Genomic DNA, 15,575 nt, shown 5'->3' with positions numbered 1-15,575 from the left:
CATTTTTGATGAGGGAGACATTTTGACTTTGTTGGTAGCCTGAAATTTGCTATAGTTGGAGAGAAGCAAGATGTGCTTGCAGAAGCTTCTTGGTGCTAGCATTTGTGGTTGATTGAAGTACAGACTGTGTTTGGCAAATAAGTTGGATAAGTGTGGACTTCAAATGGTGATCATCATATTGTTTGGAGGAGGCCCATGATGGCATGCTTGATCTGGAACTAGGGCCTACTTCTCCCCCTATGTCCAATGGCTCTTCTTCACTATCTCCACCCTCACCTTCAAAGAATTCTTTTGAACCACCAGTCTCATAATCAACATCACCAGCTGTTGTGGGCAAAGCTGTGATGGCATCCTTAGCTCTTTAAATGGACTTTGTGGTGTGCACCAAATTGAGCATTCTTTTTGTATTATCATTGCCTTGTCCAGCTAGAAGTTGATATGCTGGAATAGGGTGAGTAAATGTATCAGCATCCAAGGAGGTAGAATCTATAACAACTTGAGTGTGTTGAGATAGTCCCTCCCTGTCTACATCTTAGACATTCATTAACTCACTTACAATGACATCCACCCTTATATCTCCAGTACCTGCATTTCTCTCATTTTCTCTCTTTTCTTGCATCAAGGTCTCACCTTGGATCCCCACCCTCACACCCTCACCTTCACCATATAAGGTGGGCCTCCTCACACTCACTTTTGCCAGTCCTGAAGAAATGGACTACATTGGATCACTCTTTTCCTCTCCTTTTTCCTAGGATCAACCCAGACTCTCACTCAAGTCACTACCTTCCCTCAATCCTAATAGTGATTGTACAATTACTAAGTCATCTCCACTTGTAACTATAGTTGAATTTTGGAGTTGTGTAGAGACACCCGACGGATGAGAAATATCCATCGGGTTAGTAATTTGACTATCCGAAGGATGACTGCTGTTAGGCACATCCGTCGGGATATAATCACTACTCGACGGATGAACAATATCCATCGAGTGAGTAGAAATGAATGAGTGTGGAGTGGAGACTATTGTAGACTCTGTGCAAATTGATGAAAATTTTGGCACAGATGTCTCAACATTCTCAGAAAGAAATGGCAAGTGAGCCAACAAATCATCTAGAAGATGATGCCTACTTGCATCGATTTTAGGCTTCTCTAACAGAGTTAAAGATGGAGAATATGGTTATGATGTTTGAATCATGTCAACATCCAAAGAGTGTGTGGGAGAATTTGGTGTTTAAGGTGTTTCAATTTATACAGATTTTGGCTGTGACTCCACATTTGTTGGAGTCACATCAATTTGACTTTGAGATGGTGCAGTGACTGGGTCTTTAGCTCCAGTTTGCACTGTGTGTACCCTGTGCATCCCCAAGGTTTTTATATTTCTTCTTTCTTGTGTAAGTTTGTGGTGAACTTGTGTCCCTACCCCTTTTATTCTATGCTCCTGGTTGAGAGCTTGATTCAATAGTTACATCCTTTTGGGAGGATGAAACTAGAATTGAGCTTTTGTCCTTATTAACAACCATAATTTGTTGGGAAACTGTGGTATGGCTTGGTTTGGGTACACTATGCTCACCTTCTTTATTCTTAGGGCTTCTTTGATTTTCACCATGTCCCTCACCTTTCTTACCCACCTTCACACTCCCCTCTTTAGGTTTTATGGATTTTACAACTGATCTCTTTTGAAAGAAATCATAGGGGGCTTTCTTAGCTTTGGGTTTAGAAACTTTTGATGGTTTGGCAGCTTGGGTAGGCAACTGTTGGGTCATTGACACAGTTGCCATTGCTGCACTAGAAAGCAAAGAAATGTTTGAGGTTGGAAGAGTAGAGACAGTTGAAATTACCTCACTTACCTGAGGTGCCTCCATTACTGAAAAGTAGAAGAGTGGCACCTCTTTATGGTGATCTGCTCTATTGAGATCTGCAATAATTCTTCTTTCTTGAACCCAACAATTTAACTTGTTGAATGGGTTATCAAGCACAATGTCCTCAGAGAGGTGGTTAGCAAGCATCATGAAAAATCTAGCATAATACACACTCTTACCCCTCTTATTAAGCTCCCCTAACTTAAACCCCAACTCAAATAAGACTAGATCACTAAAATTGAAGTATTTATCAGTTACTAGCATGTAAAGCATGTTGAGCATGGAGATATTAACAGAATTAAAATTGCTAATTTTACCAGAAAATACTTTAGTAACTACATCACACAGGTAACTCCATTCTTTCCTAAGACCGAATCTCCTAATTTCACTTAATTTAGAGATGGTGAGTGCATAACCCATGGAGTTTAACATGTTAACAATATCAGTTTATGTGTATGGAGTAGTGACAGTATGCATAATCTATGGAGTTTAACATGTTAACAATATCAGTTTCTGTGTATGGAGTAGTGATAGTATTATCAGGAATCAATGTCACTATTAACACAGAAGTCCTTACCTTTAATAGTAAAAGTGATGGTCTTGTCAGTTGAATTATACACTTGCAGTTGTCCATATCTCCTCCACAACCTCACAGTAGATAGTGGGAGACTCTAGCATGGCATAGTTGAGCTTACAGCCTTGCATAAAATCCATCATTTTGTGGTACTCGCCAGAATGTTGAATTCCCTTGTTCACCAGAGCTGTGAAATTGTTTTTCTCATAGATAAAGCCAGTTTGAGACATGATTTTGACGACTGGTGCCATTGTTAGAGAGTAAAAATTGCAGAAAGAAAGAGAGGGTAATTGCTTTTGAGAAAAAAAGAAGTTAGAGCAGAAGAATTGAGAATGATAAAAGAAATGGATAAAAATGAAATTGCTTTTATACTTTCTCAGAAAATAACTGTCAAAAATAATAAAGTAAATTAAAGTGACCAATAAAAATTGCCCAAAATAGCCGTTTTAAAAGTAAACTGTAAAAATTCCTTCAATTATCCATCGTGTTATGCTTACAAACCGTAAGTATACTCGATGGATAATGTTTAGAGAATTAACGGCTAGGATTGAGACAATTCGACGGATGAGGATAAATCAGTTATCCGTGGAGTTATAAAATATTCCAGAAAAATAAATTGATTTTATTAACAAATTGTATTCCGATGGATGATCGAACTCGATGGATAATGATCATCCGTCGGGATGTAAATTTTGACTTAGCCAAAATTTCATCCAAGACTGAAAAATCAATTAAATTTATGGCTGCATTACAACTTGCAAAATATCTGAAAAGATTCAAGAATAATTAAGTATACCTAACTCACTTACCAACCTTGAGAAGGTGGATTCATCCAGTGGCTTGGTAAATATGTCTGCAAGCTATTTTTCACTTGGAACAAAATACAGTTCCACAGTACCATTCATCACATGTTCCCTTATGAAGTGGTACTTGATGTCTATGTGCTTTGTTCTTGAATGTTGTACTGGATTTTCAGTGATGGCAATTGCACTTGTGTTATCACAGATAATAGGAATCTTATCCACTTGTAGACCATAGTCCAACAATTGGTTTTTCATCCATAGAATCTGTGCACAGCAACTACCAGCAACAATATATTCAACTTCAGCTGTAGAAGTAGAAACTAAATTTTGCTTTTTACTGAATCAGGACACAAGCTTGTTTCCTAGAAACTGACATGTTCCTGTTGTACTTTTTCTGTCTATTTTACAACCTGCATAATTTGCATCTGAATAACCAATTAGATCAAAACTAGAATCTCTAGGGTACCAAATGCCAAGTTTTGGTATTTCCTTGAGATATCTGAAAATTCTCTTAATAACTACTAAATGAGATTCTCTAGGATCAGCCTGAAATCTAGCACAAAGACAAGTAGCAAATATTATATATGGCCTACTAGCTGTTAAGTATAGAAGTGAACCAACCATGCCCCTATAACTTGAAATATCCACAGACTTTTCAGTAGTATTTAATTCAAGCTTGGTTGCAGTGGCCATGGGAGTTTTTGCAGATGTACAATCCATTAGATCAAACTTCTTTAAAAGATCATGAATGTACTTAGTTTGACTAATGAATATTCCATCACTAACTTGCTTAACTTGTAAACCAAGAAAGTAAGTTAGTTCTCCCATCATGCTCATTTCATACTTACTTTGGATCAATTTGGCAAACTTTTTGCAAAGTTTTTCATCTGTAGAGCCAAATATAATATCATCTACATAAATTTGAACAAGTATACTAGGTTTTGGTAGTCAAGTTTCCTTGGGTCCTGCCTTGTTAGCTTTCTTCTTTTGTTTCTTAGGTTTGATCTCATTTGATTTGGGATATCTGACTCATCCTTAGTCATTTGAGTTGAACCTTTGAAACTAGTCATTAAAAAAAATTATCATGCACATTTTGATTAACAGGAAAAGGCATGCTATTTGCAAACATGTTATTCCAGTAAGGCATGCTAAATGGTATTTGAGGCATACTAAATGCAGCATAATCATGATTAGGTGCAAATGGCATATTAGCAAATTGTGCATTCATATTCTGTGCAGACATAGCATTCATAGGCATAGAAGGCATGGCATTCATGTTGGAAAAAGAAGATGGTACAGATATGGGAGTAGGCATGGCAATTTTGCAATTAACAGACAAATGATTAACACTGCCACACTTAACACAGATTTTTATTGGAGCATATTTATCAGGTGTGTAGTTGTTATGTTTGTTAATCCCTACTTTCTCATTTCTATTGTTTTTCTTTTTAGCCTATATTTTAACCTCAATCTTTTCTAATCTGTCATTCAATTGTTTGATGGACAGATGACCAACATTCACTTTCTTCTCCTTCTTCACTTGACTCGATTCTCCTGAAACAAAGTTTTGAAATCTGATCCATATTTATCATTTAACTTGGCAAGTTTGGCTTTACTCACAGGTTTGCTCACAGTCGACGGATGAGGATTTATGTCACTCAACGGATAACCTTTTTGATTATCCGACGGATTACTCTCATCATCCGTCGAGTCTGCATCTGTTAGCAATCCTTCAACTAAATTGGATTCCAGCTTCTCTTTACTCTTTTTCCAGGATGCATCACAGAAGGACTCAATACCTTGAACTTTGGTGATTTGAGCATGGACATCTCTAGATGATTTCCATGCCTTAATCACCTCATGTTCTCGTTCAAGCTGCTTCTTCAAAATCTCTTATTTCTTCAAGGACTCAGTTAATTCATCCTCAGAAATCTTACATTCTATTCTTAATTTTTCAAATTCAATAAACTGAGACTCTAGCACATTATTCCTCTCACTTAAAAATAAATTGTTTTCTTTGATTTTAGCATTGTCCTTAGTGAGGGACTTAAGTGTAACACGCAAATGATATAATTATGTAGATATGTCATTTATTGCATCATTACACTCAGCTTTAGATAAATATGCAAGGTTAGTGGTGATTACCTGATTACTTGAAGAACATGTCTCTGTTTCATCAGACTTGGCCATTAGGGCTAGATTGACATAACTGACATCTTCATCCTCATCCAGACCATCTGCTGCCCAGTCATTTTTTTATGTAATAAAAGCCATTTCCTTTTGTTTGAGCAGCTCAAAATACTTATGTTTATAATCCACAGGCTCAAACTTCTTCTTGCTGGAATCTGACTTTCTACACTCACTGGCAAAGTGCCCTGCCAAGCCACATTTGAAACACTTGAATTTTGATTTATACACCATGTTTCTATTTGGCTTAGCTGCTCCAAAGTTCTTCTTGAACTTGAGCTTGGCAAATCTTCTGGAAAAAAATGCAAGATGTTCATCAATATCATCCATATCATCTTGGTTCAAAGAATCTTCATTTTCTGCTACCAGCCCCTTGCCCTTATTTTCACAAACCTTTGAAGTAGACTCAACAGCTTCCATCTTCATCTCCTTCTCTTTCTCTAACTCAGCAACCAGTGCAATGGACCCTCCTTTCTTCCTCCCTTTCTCCATTCTTTTATCTTGCTCTATTTCAAGCTCAGAAATCTTTAGAATGTCATACAGTCTCTCTAGTGTAAACTCTTTGTATTCTTGTGAATTTCTCAAGGAGACTGTCATTGGTTTCCATTCTTTTGGAAGGGATCTCAGAAATTTGAGGTTAGAATCTTTGGTTTGGTAGACTCTTCCATGCAGCTTCAGAGCATTTAGTAGCTTTTATAATCTACTAAAGATATCAGTGAGAGTTTCACCTTCTTCACAGTGGAAATGCTCATATTGCTGAATTAGTAACTGCATCTTATTTTCTCTAACTTGTTCAGTGCCATCACAGATTATTTGAATGGTATCCCAAACTTCCTTGGCTGTCTTGCAGTTAATGATGTTATCAAACATGTCACCATCAACTTCATTGAACAGAATATTCATGACCTTCTTTTCTTTCCTGACTTGTTCCATATCAGGATCTGACCATTCATGCCTTGCCTTGGGAACTGATGACTCATTTTCAGTTGCAGCTCTTATTGGTACATGAGGACCTCTCTCTATGCAATCCACATAGGCCTCATCTTGAGAAAGTAAATGAAGATGCATCTTTATCTTCCAGTGATGGTAATTATCTTTGTCTAGAAAAGGAATCTTGACTCCAACATCCTTCTTGTTCATCTTGCTGTTTGTTGTGATCTTTAAACTCTTTGTGCTTCAAGAGCTAGCTCTGATACCAATTGTTAGTCCCTAACAATGCAACAAGAATTACAGAAGGGGGTTGAATGTAATTCTAATAAACTTTTTCTGAATTACAAAATATTCTAACTCAAACTATATATATCAGTGTTTTGATTTGCAAGGTGCGGTTGCCTTTTCTATTGATTCCTACGGATTGGATCTACCTCTAATTAGATATTGCGGGGGATCCTTATTAAAAACACAAGTCTTTACAAACTTTCTGGTGGATTTGAAAGTATCCACCAGAGATATATATATCGATTTAAGAACTCTATGAAGAATAAATTGTCTCACAGCTGTTTTACAAGTGAACAAACAAACTATAGAGAAATCTTAATAGTTACATCTTTTTCTATTTCTCTTCTAAAAGTGTTTGCTTAGTTATTTGTTCTACTAGCTACACTTGGTTTATATATCACCAAGTTTACAGGGTAATAAGACAGGATAATAAAGCAAAACTATCAAGTCAAACTCCATGCTGCTTCACTACTCTATTCCAGCATCTTTAAAAATCTTCTTAATCTTGCATGGAAATGGTAATGCTTCTTTGTTCTTCATTTCTTGTTAAACAAGCTTTCACATTCCTTTTGCAAACACCCAACGTATGTGACTGTGTTGTCACTGTCAACAGATTTTTAAATTGATCATCCGTCGGGTTATCTTGTTGATCATCCGTATCCCCTATCTCGGAAATGATTAAAATGATTTTTTGTTTCCCCAGTATCCCCTATCTCGGAAATAATAATATACAATAATCACAGGAGGAGAGGGATTGTTTCCTAGCTGAAATAGAACGTCTTAGCACCTGTGATACAGGACAAATCCCATACTATTAGGACATGAAAATCTAATGGAAGTGGGTAGTTAGCTTGATCAAATCATGTATAAAAAATGCTTTAATAGCGGTCTGATATTTCAATTTAAAGCATCTTGGTAGAAATGCAAACAGGGACAGGGCAGCTCGTGGTTTAGCTAAAGAAACCTACTTAGCCAAATTGCTCCGTTGGGAATCTTAGATTTTGAAGCTATTTTTGTTTATTAATAAAATCTCTGTTTTCAAAAGAAAAAAAATTCAACACACTGGGTCAATTTTCTCTAAAGTGTGTGTGAACCTTAATTTCTAAACAATTTTGCGCTTATAGTACAGATTGATTTGCTTAACACAAATGAAATGATTACTACTTGTACCAAACGAAAAGCCGAATTTTCATATTATGAACACAAGCACGAAGTACACAACTATAAAGGTCCAGAAGGTTGGTTCCTTAGTATGGCAAAACATTCAAAAATAGACCTAAGCATTTAAAATATGACAAATAAGCTCACAGTGAAATATTTCCTGTAATTTTTTTTGGTTGCAGGTTCAGCTGCAACATAAAATAAAGCAAGAGTTTATTCTGAGCATTATACTTGGTAGCTTTTCAATTTTCTTTGACTAGAGTTAAGTTCTTCACCACAATATAGATCTTGTCAGTTCATTGAATTTACTACAACCCTTGCAAGATAATGATGCAGTTGCATTACCAATCTGTAGTCAAAACTAATGAATATAATTAGCTTGACCTACTATAGATAACAATTCATGTTCCCATAGTTACTCAAATTGGGTAATCAATTTAAAGGTCTTTTAAGCTAATGTATTAATCGTTTGTGCTGTATGTTAAAGATAGAATGCTATAAGACTGTGTGAACCATCAGAGAAGGCGTAGTCTACTTCATGATATCAAAACATCAATATTGTTATTACAAGAAAACCAAAACAAATACTTGTAAGCTAAGGCAAAATAAAACATCTGATTACACAACTCCTCAAACTACCTATATATGCCCAATAAAGGTTATTTTAGGTCTAGTGTGTGTGCCAGGAAACAATTCGAAACACACATTAGCACCAAAAACAGAATTGAAATCCAAGTAGATGCAACTAAACATCAGATAACAAAATATTACAAACCAACGATTCTTTAGCAGCACTAACATTCTTAACATAAAAGCAGCGAATACTTCAATTAAACTTGTAAAAGATGTACCTTAATTTTCTCCTTCCACCATTCATCAGCCGCTTCAAATTGTTTTGTGAACTCGTTCCATCCCAAACCAGTTTGCCCAACTTCAATTTCCTAAAAATTTTGTAATCTTCTCTCATCGCATCCCAATGATTCTTAAGTTTTCTTAAATCCCAAACGGGATCCTTTCCTGAACGAGCAGCAAATTGGTGATACACAGCATTCCAACCTTCTTTGTTCAGAGTGGTGTTAGGCCTGTTGCCTTTAACAACCTCACCATAACATAGTCTCACAAATAAATCGTGTTCTTCATCTCCCTACTTGGCAACAAATGATACAGAAGGAGTCGCACATACAGGAGGACCCGCACCTGATGATTGATACTGTCGCCGTATCTTAGATTGTGCCCTTGACATCTGCACAAACCATTGACATCGATCAATGATTAATTAATACTCCATGTTAAACCTTAAAGCAAACTTAAGTAAACCTCCTATGACTGAAACAAGAACTAAATAGCTCAATTCATCACTAAACACGAAATAATTACACAAAAGAATGAAGAATTCAAATAACTAATTTTTAACATAAACCCTTTTGAAAAAAACTGCAAAGAACAACAATTATCATATAAGGTGATCAAATTATTAAAAAAAAATAATTTACTCAGAAGTATAAGGAGAGCTTGAAGATGGTAGAAACGAAAAATACATACAGATATACACAAACCTTTGACATCAACATCAATTAATACACGAAACCAATTTCTATTTTAACGAAACTAAAACACACGCATACGGGAGATAGGCGAGATATCTGAAGAGAACCGAAGCAGGTGTAGAGAGATCGAACGGGATTAGGGCGCCAAACTGAGAGAGATAAGAGAGATCGGAGAGATGCGTGAAAAGGAGGCGCCTAGGTTAGAGATGGATAAGTGAAGAAGAAAAGTACCGGGTCAGGTATATTTTACTTATGGGCTTATCCCATTATAAGAAGTTGTTGATAAGTTAGACCCCAAACAGTCGGTAGTAAGTGTTTATGGGCTTAAGCCCAATTAAGTGGATTTACTAGAATTGACAAACATGTGTTATATATCATTTATGGTCCAACCTTGGCCGGTTGAAAAATAACCTGAAGCCGTATTTCGAAGGTAGTTTTGATAAAAAAACGGAGAATGGCCCTAAATATTTTTTTGATATTAAAAATAATTTAAAATCACTTTTCAAAGTAATAATCCAAAATATCACACATTTCATCATCTTTTGGGATAACGTTACCTTGTTTGAGTTTTGCTTATTTTTTATTATTTTATAACAAACAAAATGCATAACTATAGACCGTTTTGATAGCTTTTTTGAAAATAAAATTGAAAGAAGCACTAGACTGTGACAGTAAGAGTCAAAATACCTCATCATGTAGTATTTTGATCTCAAACCACTACTTTATCTAGTATTTTACACATTTTTTTTTAAAAAAAATATTTTTAAACCCAAATAAAAAATTGTTAAACCCTAAAATATAAAAAATTATTTCTAAAATCAGGATTGATGAATCCTAAAATATTAAAATTTATTAAATTAACTTACACCCTTATATTTTAAAATTATTTAATTTAAAATTTATATTTTTGGTTATTAGCGTTTAGGGTCTAAAGGGTTAGGTTTTTTACTCTTGGAATTAGGGCGTAAACCCTAAACGCTCAATCTTTTATTAAATTAAAATTTTAATATTTTTAAAATTCAAAAAGAGATTGTTTAACCCTACAATATTGAAAATTGTTAAATTATGATATACTCTTAAATTTTATAAATATTACATAAAAATGAAATATAAAAAATGTAACATTAAGTGGTATTTTCGAGACCCTAAATAAAAATCATAAAGAGCTCAAAATAAGAAAAAAAAAGAGGATTTTTTTATAAATATGTCCCATTTTAAAAACCCATTTTATAAATATTTAATCCTGAAATATTTTTATAATTGTTGAAAAAGATGAGATATATTTGTAAAATAACCTATTAATTTGGGGACAAATTATACAAATTCCCGTATATGTATATATATATGTTACATGAATTAACGTGAAGGCCTTTAAAAGTTAAAAAAATAAGTGTAGCATTTTAGTTTTTTTTCCAGACATTATACCATATATCATGGTAAAATGATATTTTGGACGATAATTTATAAAAATGAGATTTTTTTATCATTTTACACTTTAAAATGACATTTTGATCAATTTCTCAAGCTTTTTCAAATAGATAATATAAAATTCTAATTCAAACATATATTTATTAAACAATTTTATTTAAAAATAAAAACTAAATTTGATTAAGTAACAAAAATAAAATAACTCAAAATTAGTCCAACAAAGCAATTTCAAAGCTAATGGGTAATTGGTAGGTATTGAAGCTTGTAGCTTAAATTAATTGAGGAAAAAAGAAAATAGGAAGGAAGGAAAAAGGAACTTGTGGAGTGGGGGCGGTGGTCAGCTGCACCCGCACCTGCACCACAAGAAAGAACGAGTGGTATGTCATTGTTTGAAATGGATATAATAAACCATATGCTTGTTAGAGGTCCACATGAACAACATTAACACAGACACAACCCAAAAAGAAGAAGAAGCATCTTTTGTACCAAAACTTGAATTTTGTAGTATGTGTTAATAGCAAATTTGAAATGGTGGGAGGTTGTTTAAACAACAGAGAGTAGGCAACAGGGAGGGTCTCTATGTATGTATGGCGGCTAATCATTGTTGTGTTCACTTTGCTTTGTCTCCTTCTCCCAACACAGACTTGAAGCCTTCTTCTCGTTGTTCTGTTCCTCCAGCTTTTCTTATGTTTTCTCACAAAGCCCCTTCTTACAACACCCTTGTTTTTCAGGTCTTGTCTTCTTATTCTTCCATTCTTCTTTTTGTTTGTTGATTACATTTTGTAAAAAATAGTTTAGGGTCCAAAAGAGGTTCATATGTTTAGACTACTACATACATGTTATTCCAAAAATCTTTTTCAATTTAGCATTGTCTTTTTCCACAAAATATATGACATCTATTTTCTCAACATCAGATGTATTTGTTTTCTGGTAAACATATCTTTTCAATTGTGGATCTGTTGTGTATATCTGATGCATGACTCTTTTCAGGCTGTTAGACTCTTGGGCCCTCCAGCAAGATTTGAAGCATCAAAACTCAAAGTTGAGGTCAAGGGTCACGACACAAATCGATACACCAGAATAGTGCCAAGAACCTACACGCTTTCACATTGTGATTTTACAGCTAACCTAACATTAACTATTTCGAGACTCATCCATCTTCATCAGGTAACCTATGCTCATGGAGTTCTTCTGTTAGCTAAATTTGAGCTTTTAGTTGGTGCTACAAATGCACTTATGTTGTATTTGGTCTGTCTCCTGCATCTGTTATTCTTTTCGAGATTAAGAGCAGCTCATAATATTGTTCATCCGAGACCACTATACAGGCAAAAATTAGTTGTTCTGTTTAATTTTAATTTAAAGAGTTGTCCTGTTTAATTTTAATTTAAATTGTGAATTCTTGACTGGCAGTTGAAAGGATGGTATAATAAGGATGATGTTGTGGCACAGTGGACAGAAGTGAACGGAGATGTGTGTCTCGATGTCCACTGCTATGTGAGTGGATCAAATTCTTTTTCAGAACTGACTGCAGAGTTCAGATACCACATATTCTCCAAAGAGCTACCTTTGGTAAGTCCAGTTTATGATGTTTGATGCAAAACAAGTACTCCTGCCATCTCAGTTTGTAATAGCTGGTTATTATTTGCATGTAAATTAAGGCATCCGAAAGAGGTACTTGTAGAAAAGAAAAACACAAATTTATTTCATCTGCAAGCACCTCTCTAAGAGGTCTTAAAGCAAGTGCAGAAATGAGTACCTCATACAAATTAGGACGGAGATAGTACTTAATTATGAATGAATATGGGACTAGAAAATTATGAACTTCAGATCTACCTCAGTACATAAACAGATGAAACACATGGGAGTTTCCAAGTATGAGTTTTAAGATAAAACTCCTCTGCACAACTCCCTGACCTAATATCTGATTGTGTCCAGTGCCTTTTTTGTCATAGAGATATTGTATATGCGCTTCATGTAAATGTGGTAAATAAGCTAGATGGAGGTTGCATAAACAAATCAACATTGTCTGGATTTGACACTCTTCATCTTATATTGATTTTCTACTTTTTTCACCTATCAAAACCAAAATATACCTACATGATGACCAACATTGTGCAATGTCAACTAAAAAGAGAGAAATGAGGATCGGTCATCATATCAAATTATAATCGTTCAATGGAGTGACTTAACCTGCAGGAGGTTTTTAGATATAGAATGATTGTATGAGATTATTTTTGTTGTGCTACAGTGTTTATAAATTGAAACTAATTACAACTCTCTCTTACTTGATACTAGGTTCTCCAGGCTATGCTGCATGGAGATTCATCATTTTTCAGCAAGCATCAAGAGCTAATGACTGCACCTGTTCGCGTTTATTTCCACTCTAGTTCAAAAAAATATAATCGCGTGGAGAGCTGGGGACCACTTAAAGATGCTGCACAGGTAAATAATTGCATGCTTGACATCACACATATCATAGTTTTAATCATGCTTGACATTCTTTTTTAGTGTATTTCTTACACTGAAGTATTATAGTAATAACATATCAATTGAGTTCCAAGCAGCATGTAGAAATTTTTTAGATTAAGCCGCCCACTCTCCCAAAACCTTGCGAAATTAGTAGAAGGCACCATGCATCGGATATTGTAACTAATAATTAATACCTCACTTGAAAGTCGTCAGACTTGAATACTGGAGCACTGTAAATTTGTTCCGTCTCCCTAAAATTGTTAGATACGTTTCAGGCATTAGAACTCAGGACTCAAGTTAGTGGAGTCAATACCTCGCTAAGTTTGTAACTCTATGAAAAAGTTGAGGTATCAGAATATGTGCCAATTATATTTCTTACACTGAACTATTTATAGTAATAACATATCAGTTGAGTTCCAAGCAGCATGTAGAAATTTTTTAGATTAAGCCGCCCATTCTCCATTTCTCCCAAAACCTTGCGAAATTAGTAGAAGGCACCATGCATCGTATATTATAACTAATAATTAATACCTCACTTGAAAGTCGTCAGACTTGAATACTGGAGCACTGTAAATTTGTTCTGTCTCTCTAAAATTGTTAGATATGTTTCAGGCATTAGAACTCAGGACTCCAAGTTAGTGGAGCCAATACCTCGCTAAGTTTGTAACTCTATGAAAAAGTTGAGGTATCAGAATATGTGCCAATTATATGTACAGGCGATCAGACACATCTGCTTATTATGTGCTGATATATAATAGTAAAAATTGTCCACATTTATTACATCTTCTGGCAGAATTGCATTACAAATTTTCTTATCGAAATTTCATGGTAAATTGACATTGCAGGGAAGAACGGATGATCAAGTGCACAGTTTATTGGGCCCAAAACAGTGTCCTCTTTATCATAAGAACTGGGGAAGTCCAAAATCTCTCTTTCAAGCTCTTGTTACTTTCCTCCTGTAACTTTTATGTTCTAGGTGGCAGGAAATCAGTACATAATACTGGCAAGTCTAAAGTTTAAGCTTCATCAGCTTCTTTATCTAAATTTTTTGGAGGATCCAAGATTGGACTTTCTGGTGATGTATAGCCACAACAAATTAGTTTTAGGGTCATTCATTTTTGTGTTTGGACTACCAGTTCATCAATTGAAATACCTGACTCAAATCGCTCTTGGTTCAGATTACTGGTTGCATTGATTGTACAACGAATTTAAAAGTAAGAATTGAGCACCTTGATATTTTCTTATAAAATTCCAATGCTGTCCGTCCCCTAAGAAAATGGTTATTTAAGTTTCGAGCAGGATCGACATATAGCTTTAAGTCAACTTTTAAATTTTTTAGAGTATTTGAACCGCAGTACTACTACTAGCATCTCAAAGACATTTTCTTATGTCGCCGATTTTTGTCAAATTAATGAAATAGTTTTCAATGAAATAAAACAATTTTATCAACATTGACATTGAAAAATAAAAATATAATTGGTGCTTTGCATGACGAAGGTTAAATTGCGATGTAATTCTGATTATTTTTTTTAAAAAAAAAAGATCCATGCAAATCACCCAAGTCTATAATTAAGATTTTATTTATAAACGTGATACCTATCGTTTAATATTATTAATTTTGTATTTATAATCATATCACTATTTAATATTCCCTATGTATCATGGACCCTATACAAATGAATGGGGTTAATAGACAATTTCATTATCGAAATAATTCATAATTTTTGACTGACATACCGAGTCAGAAAATTTTCAAACGAATTATTAACTAATTAAGAACTTTCAAATTCGTCATCCTCCGTAGTCTTTTATTTGTTTTCAAAATTTTCCGTAATTTTTTATTTGTTTTCAAAAAATTTCGTTAAATAGTTAATGGGGCAATCAGGGAATAACGAATTTAAAAGTTTTTAGTTAGTTAATGATTCGTTTGAAAGTTTGTTTAACTCGATATGCCATTTAAAAATTATGTGTCATTTCAGTTATGAAATTGCCTATTAACTCCTGATGAATGCACCTCTTAACTTAAAACCAATTTCAGTTCGAACCATTTTAAAATATATATATATATATATATATTACCTCCAACAATGGCACCAAAATTTTGATTGATAGCCTAAAAACATTAGAATCATGTGTCACGTCCCGTTGTTTTCAGGTACCTGCTGAAGGTAGGTCATACTTCCAAACTCAGAAATACATTTAAGAGAATAAAGTTTCTAAGATTATATTCGAGAATTTACATGAGATTATACTAAAGAATCCAATAAAAATATTACGCAGTCAGATGTATTTGTGTTAAGCGAGGAGAATAATTCAATTTATATCACTTATG

General features: G+C 34.4%; 1 protein-coding gene across 1 annotated transcript; it reads left to right on the top strand.

Annotated features, from left to right (window-relative positions):
• Nucleotides 1-11,102: 11,102 nt before the first annotated feature.
• On the top strand, nucleotides 11,103-14,492 carry LOC141720368 (magnesium dechelatase SGRL, chloroplastic-like). Its single transcript, XM_074522744.1, has 5 exons — nucleotides 11,103-11,505; nucleotides 11,765-11,941; nucleotides 12,185-12,343; nucleotides 13,070-13,216; nucleotides 14,089-14,492. The coding sequence occupies exons 1-5, from the start codon at nucleotides 11,362-11,364 to the stop codon at nucleotides 14,203-14,205; spliced, it is 744 nt and encodes a 247-aa protein (XP_074378845.1). The 5' UTR covers nucleotides 11,103-11,361; the 3' UTR covers nucleotides 14,206-14,492.
• Nucleotides 14,493-15,575: the final 1,083 nt, after the last annotated feature.

The sequence above is a fragment of the Apium graveolens genome, chromosome 4 (genome assembly GCF_009905375.1).
Source record: "Apium graveolens cultivar Ventura chromosome 4, ASM990537v1, whole genome shotgun sequence".
NCBI classification, from domain to species: Eukaryota; Viridiplantae; Streptophyta; class Magnoliopsida; order Apiales; family Apiaceae; genus Apium; species Apium graveolens.
This window is presented reverse-complemented; position numbering and strand designations above follow the sequence as displayed.

Bases quoted from the DNA above. Each gene is read 5' to 3' on its own strand.
- LOC141720368 (XM_074522744.1), top strand. From the start codon at position 11,362: ATGGCGGCTAATCATTGTTGTGTTCACTTTGCTTTGTCTCCTTCTCCC. The intron at 11,506-11,764 runs GTCTTGTCTTCT...GACTCTTTTCAG, and splicing joins ACAACACCCTTGTTTTTCAG to GCTGTTAGACTCTTGGGCCC. The intron at 12,344-13,069 runs GTAAGTCCAGTT...ACTTGATACTAG, and splicing joins TCTCCAAAGAGCTACCTTTG to GTTCTCCAGGCTATGCTGCA.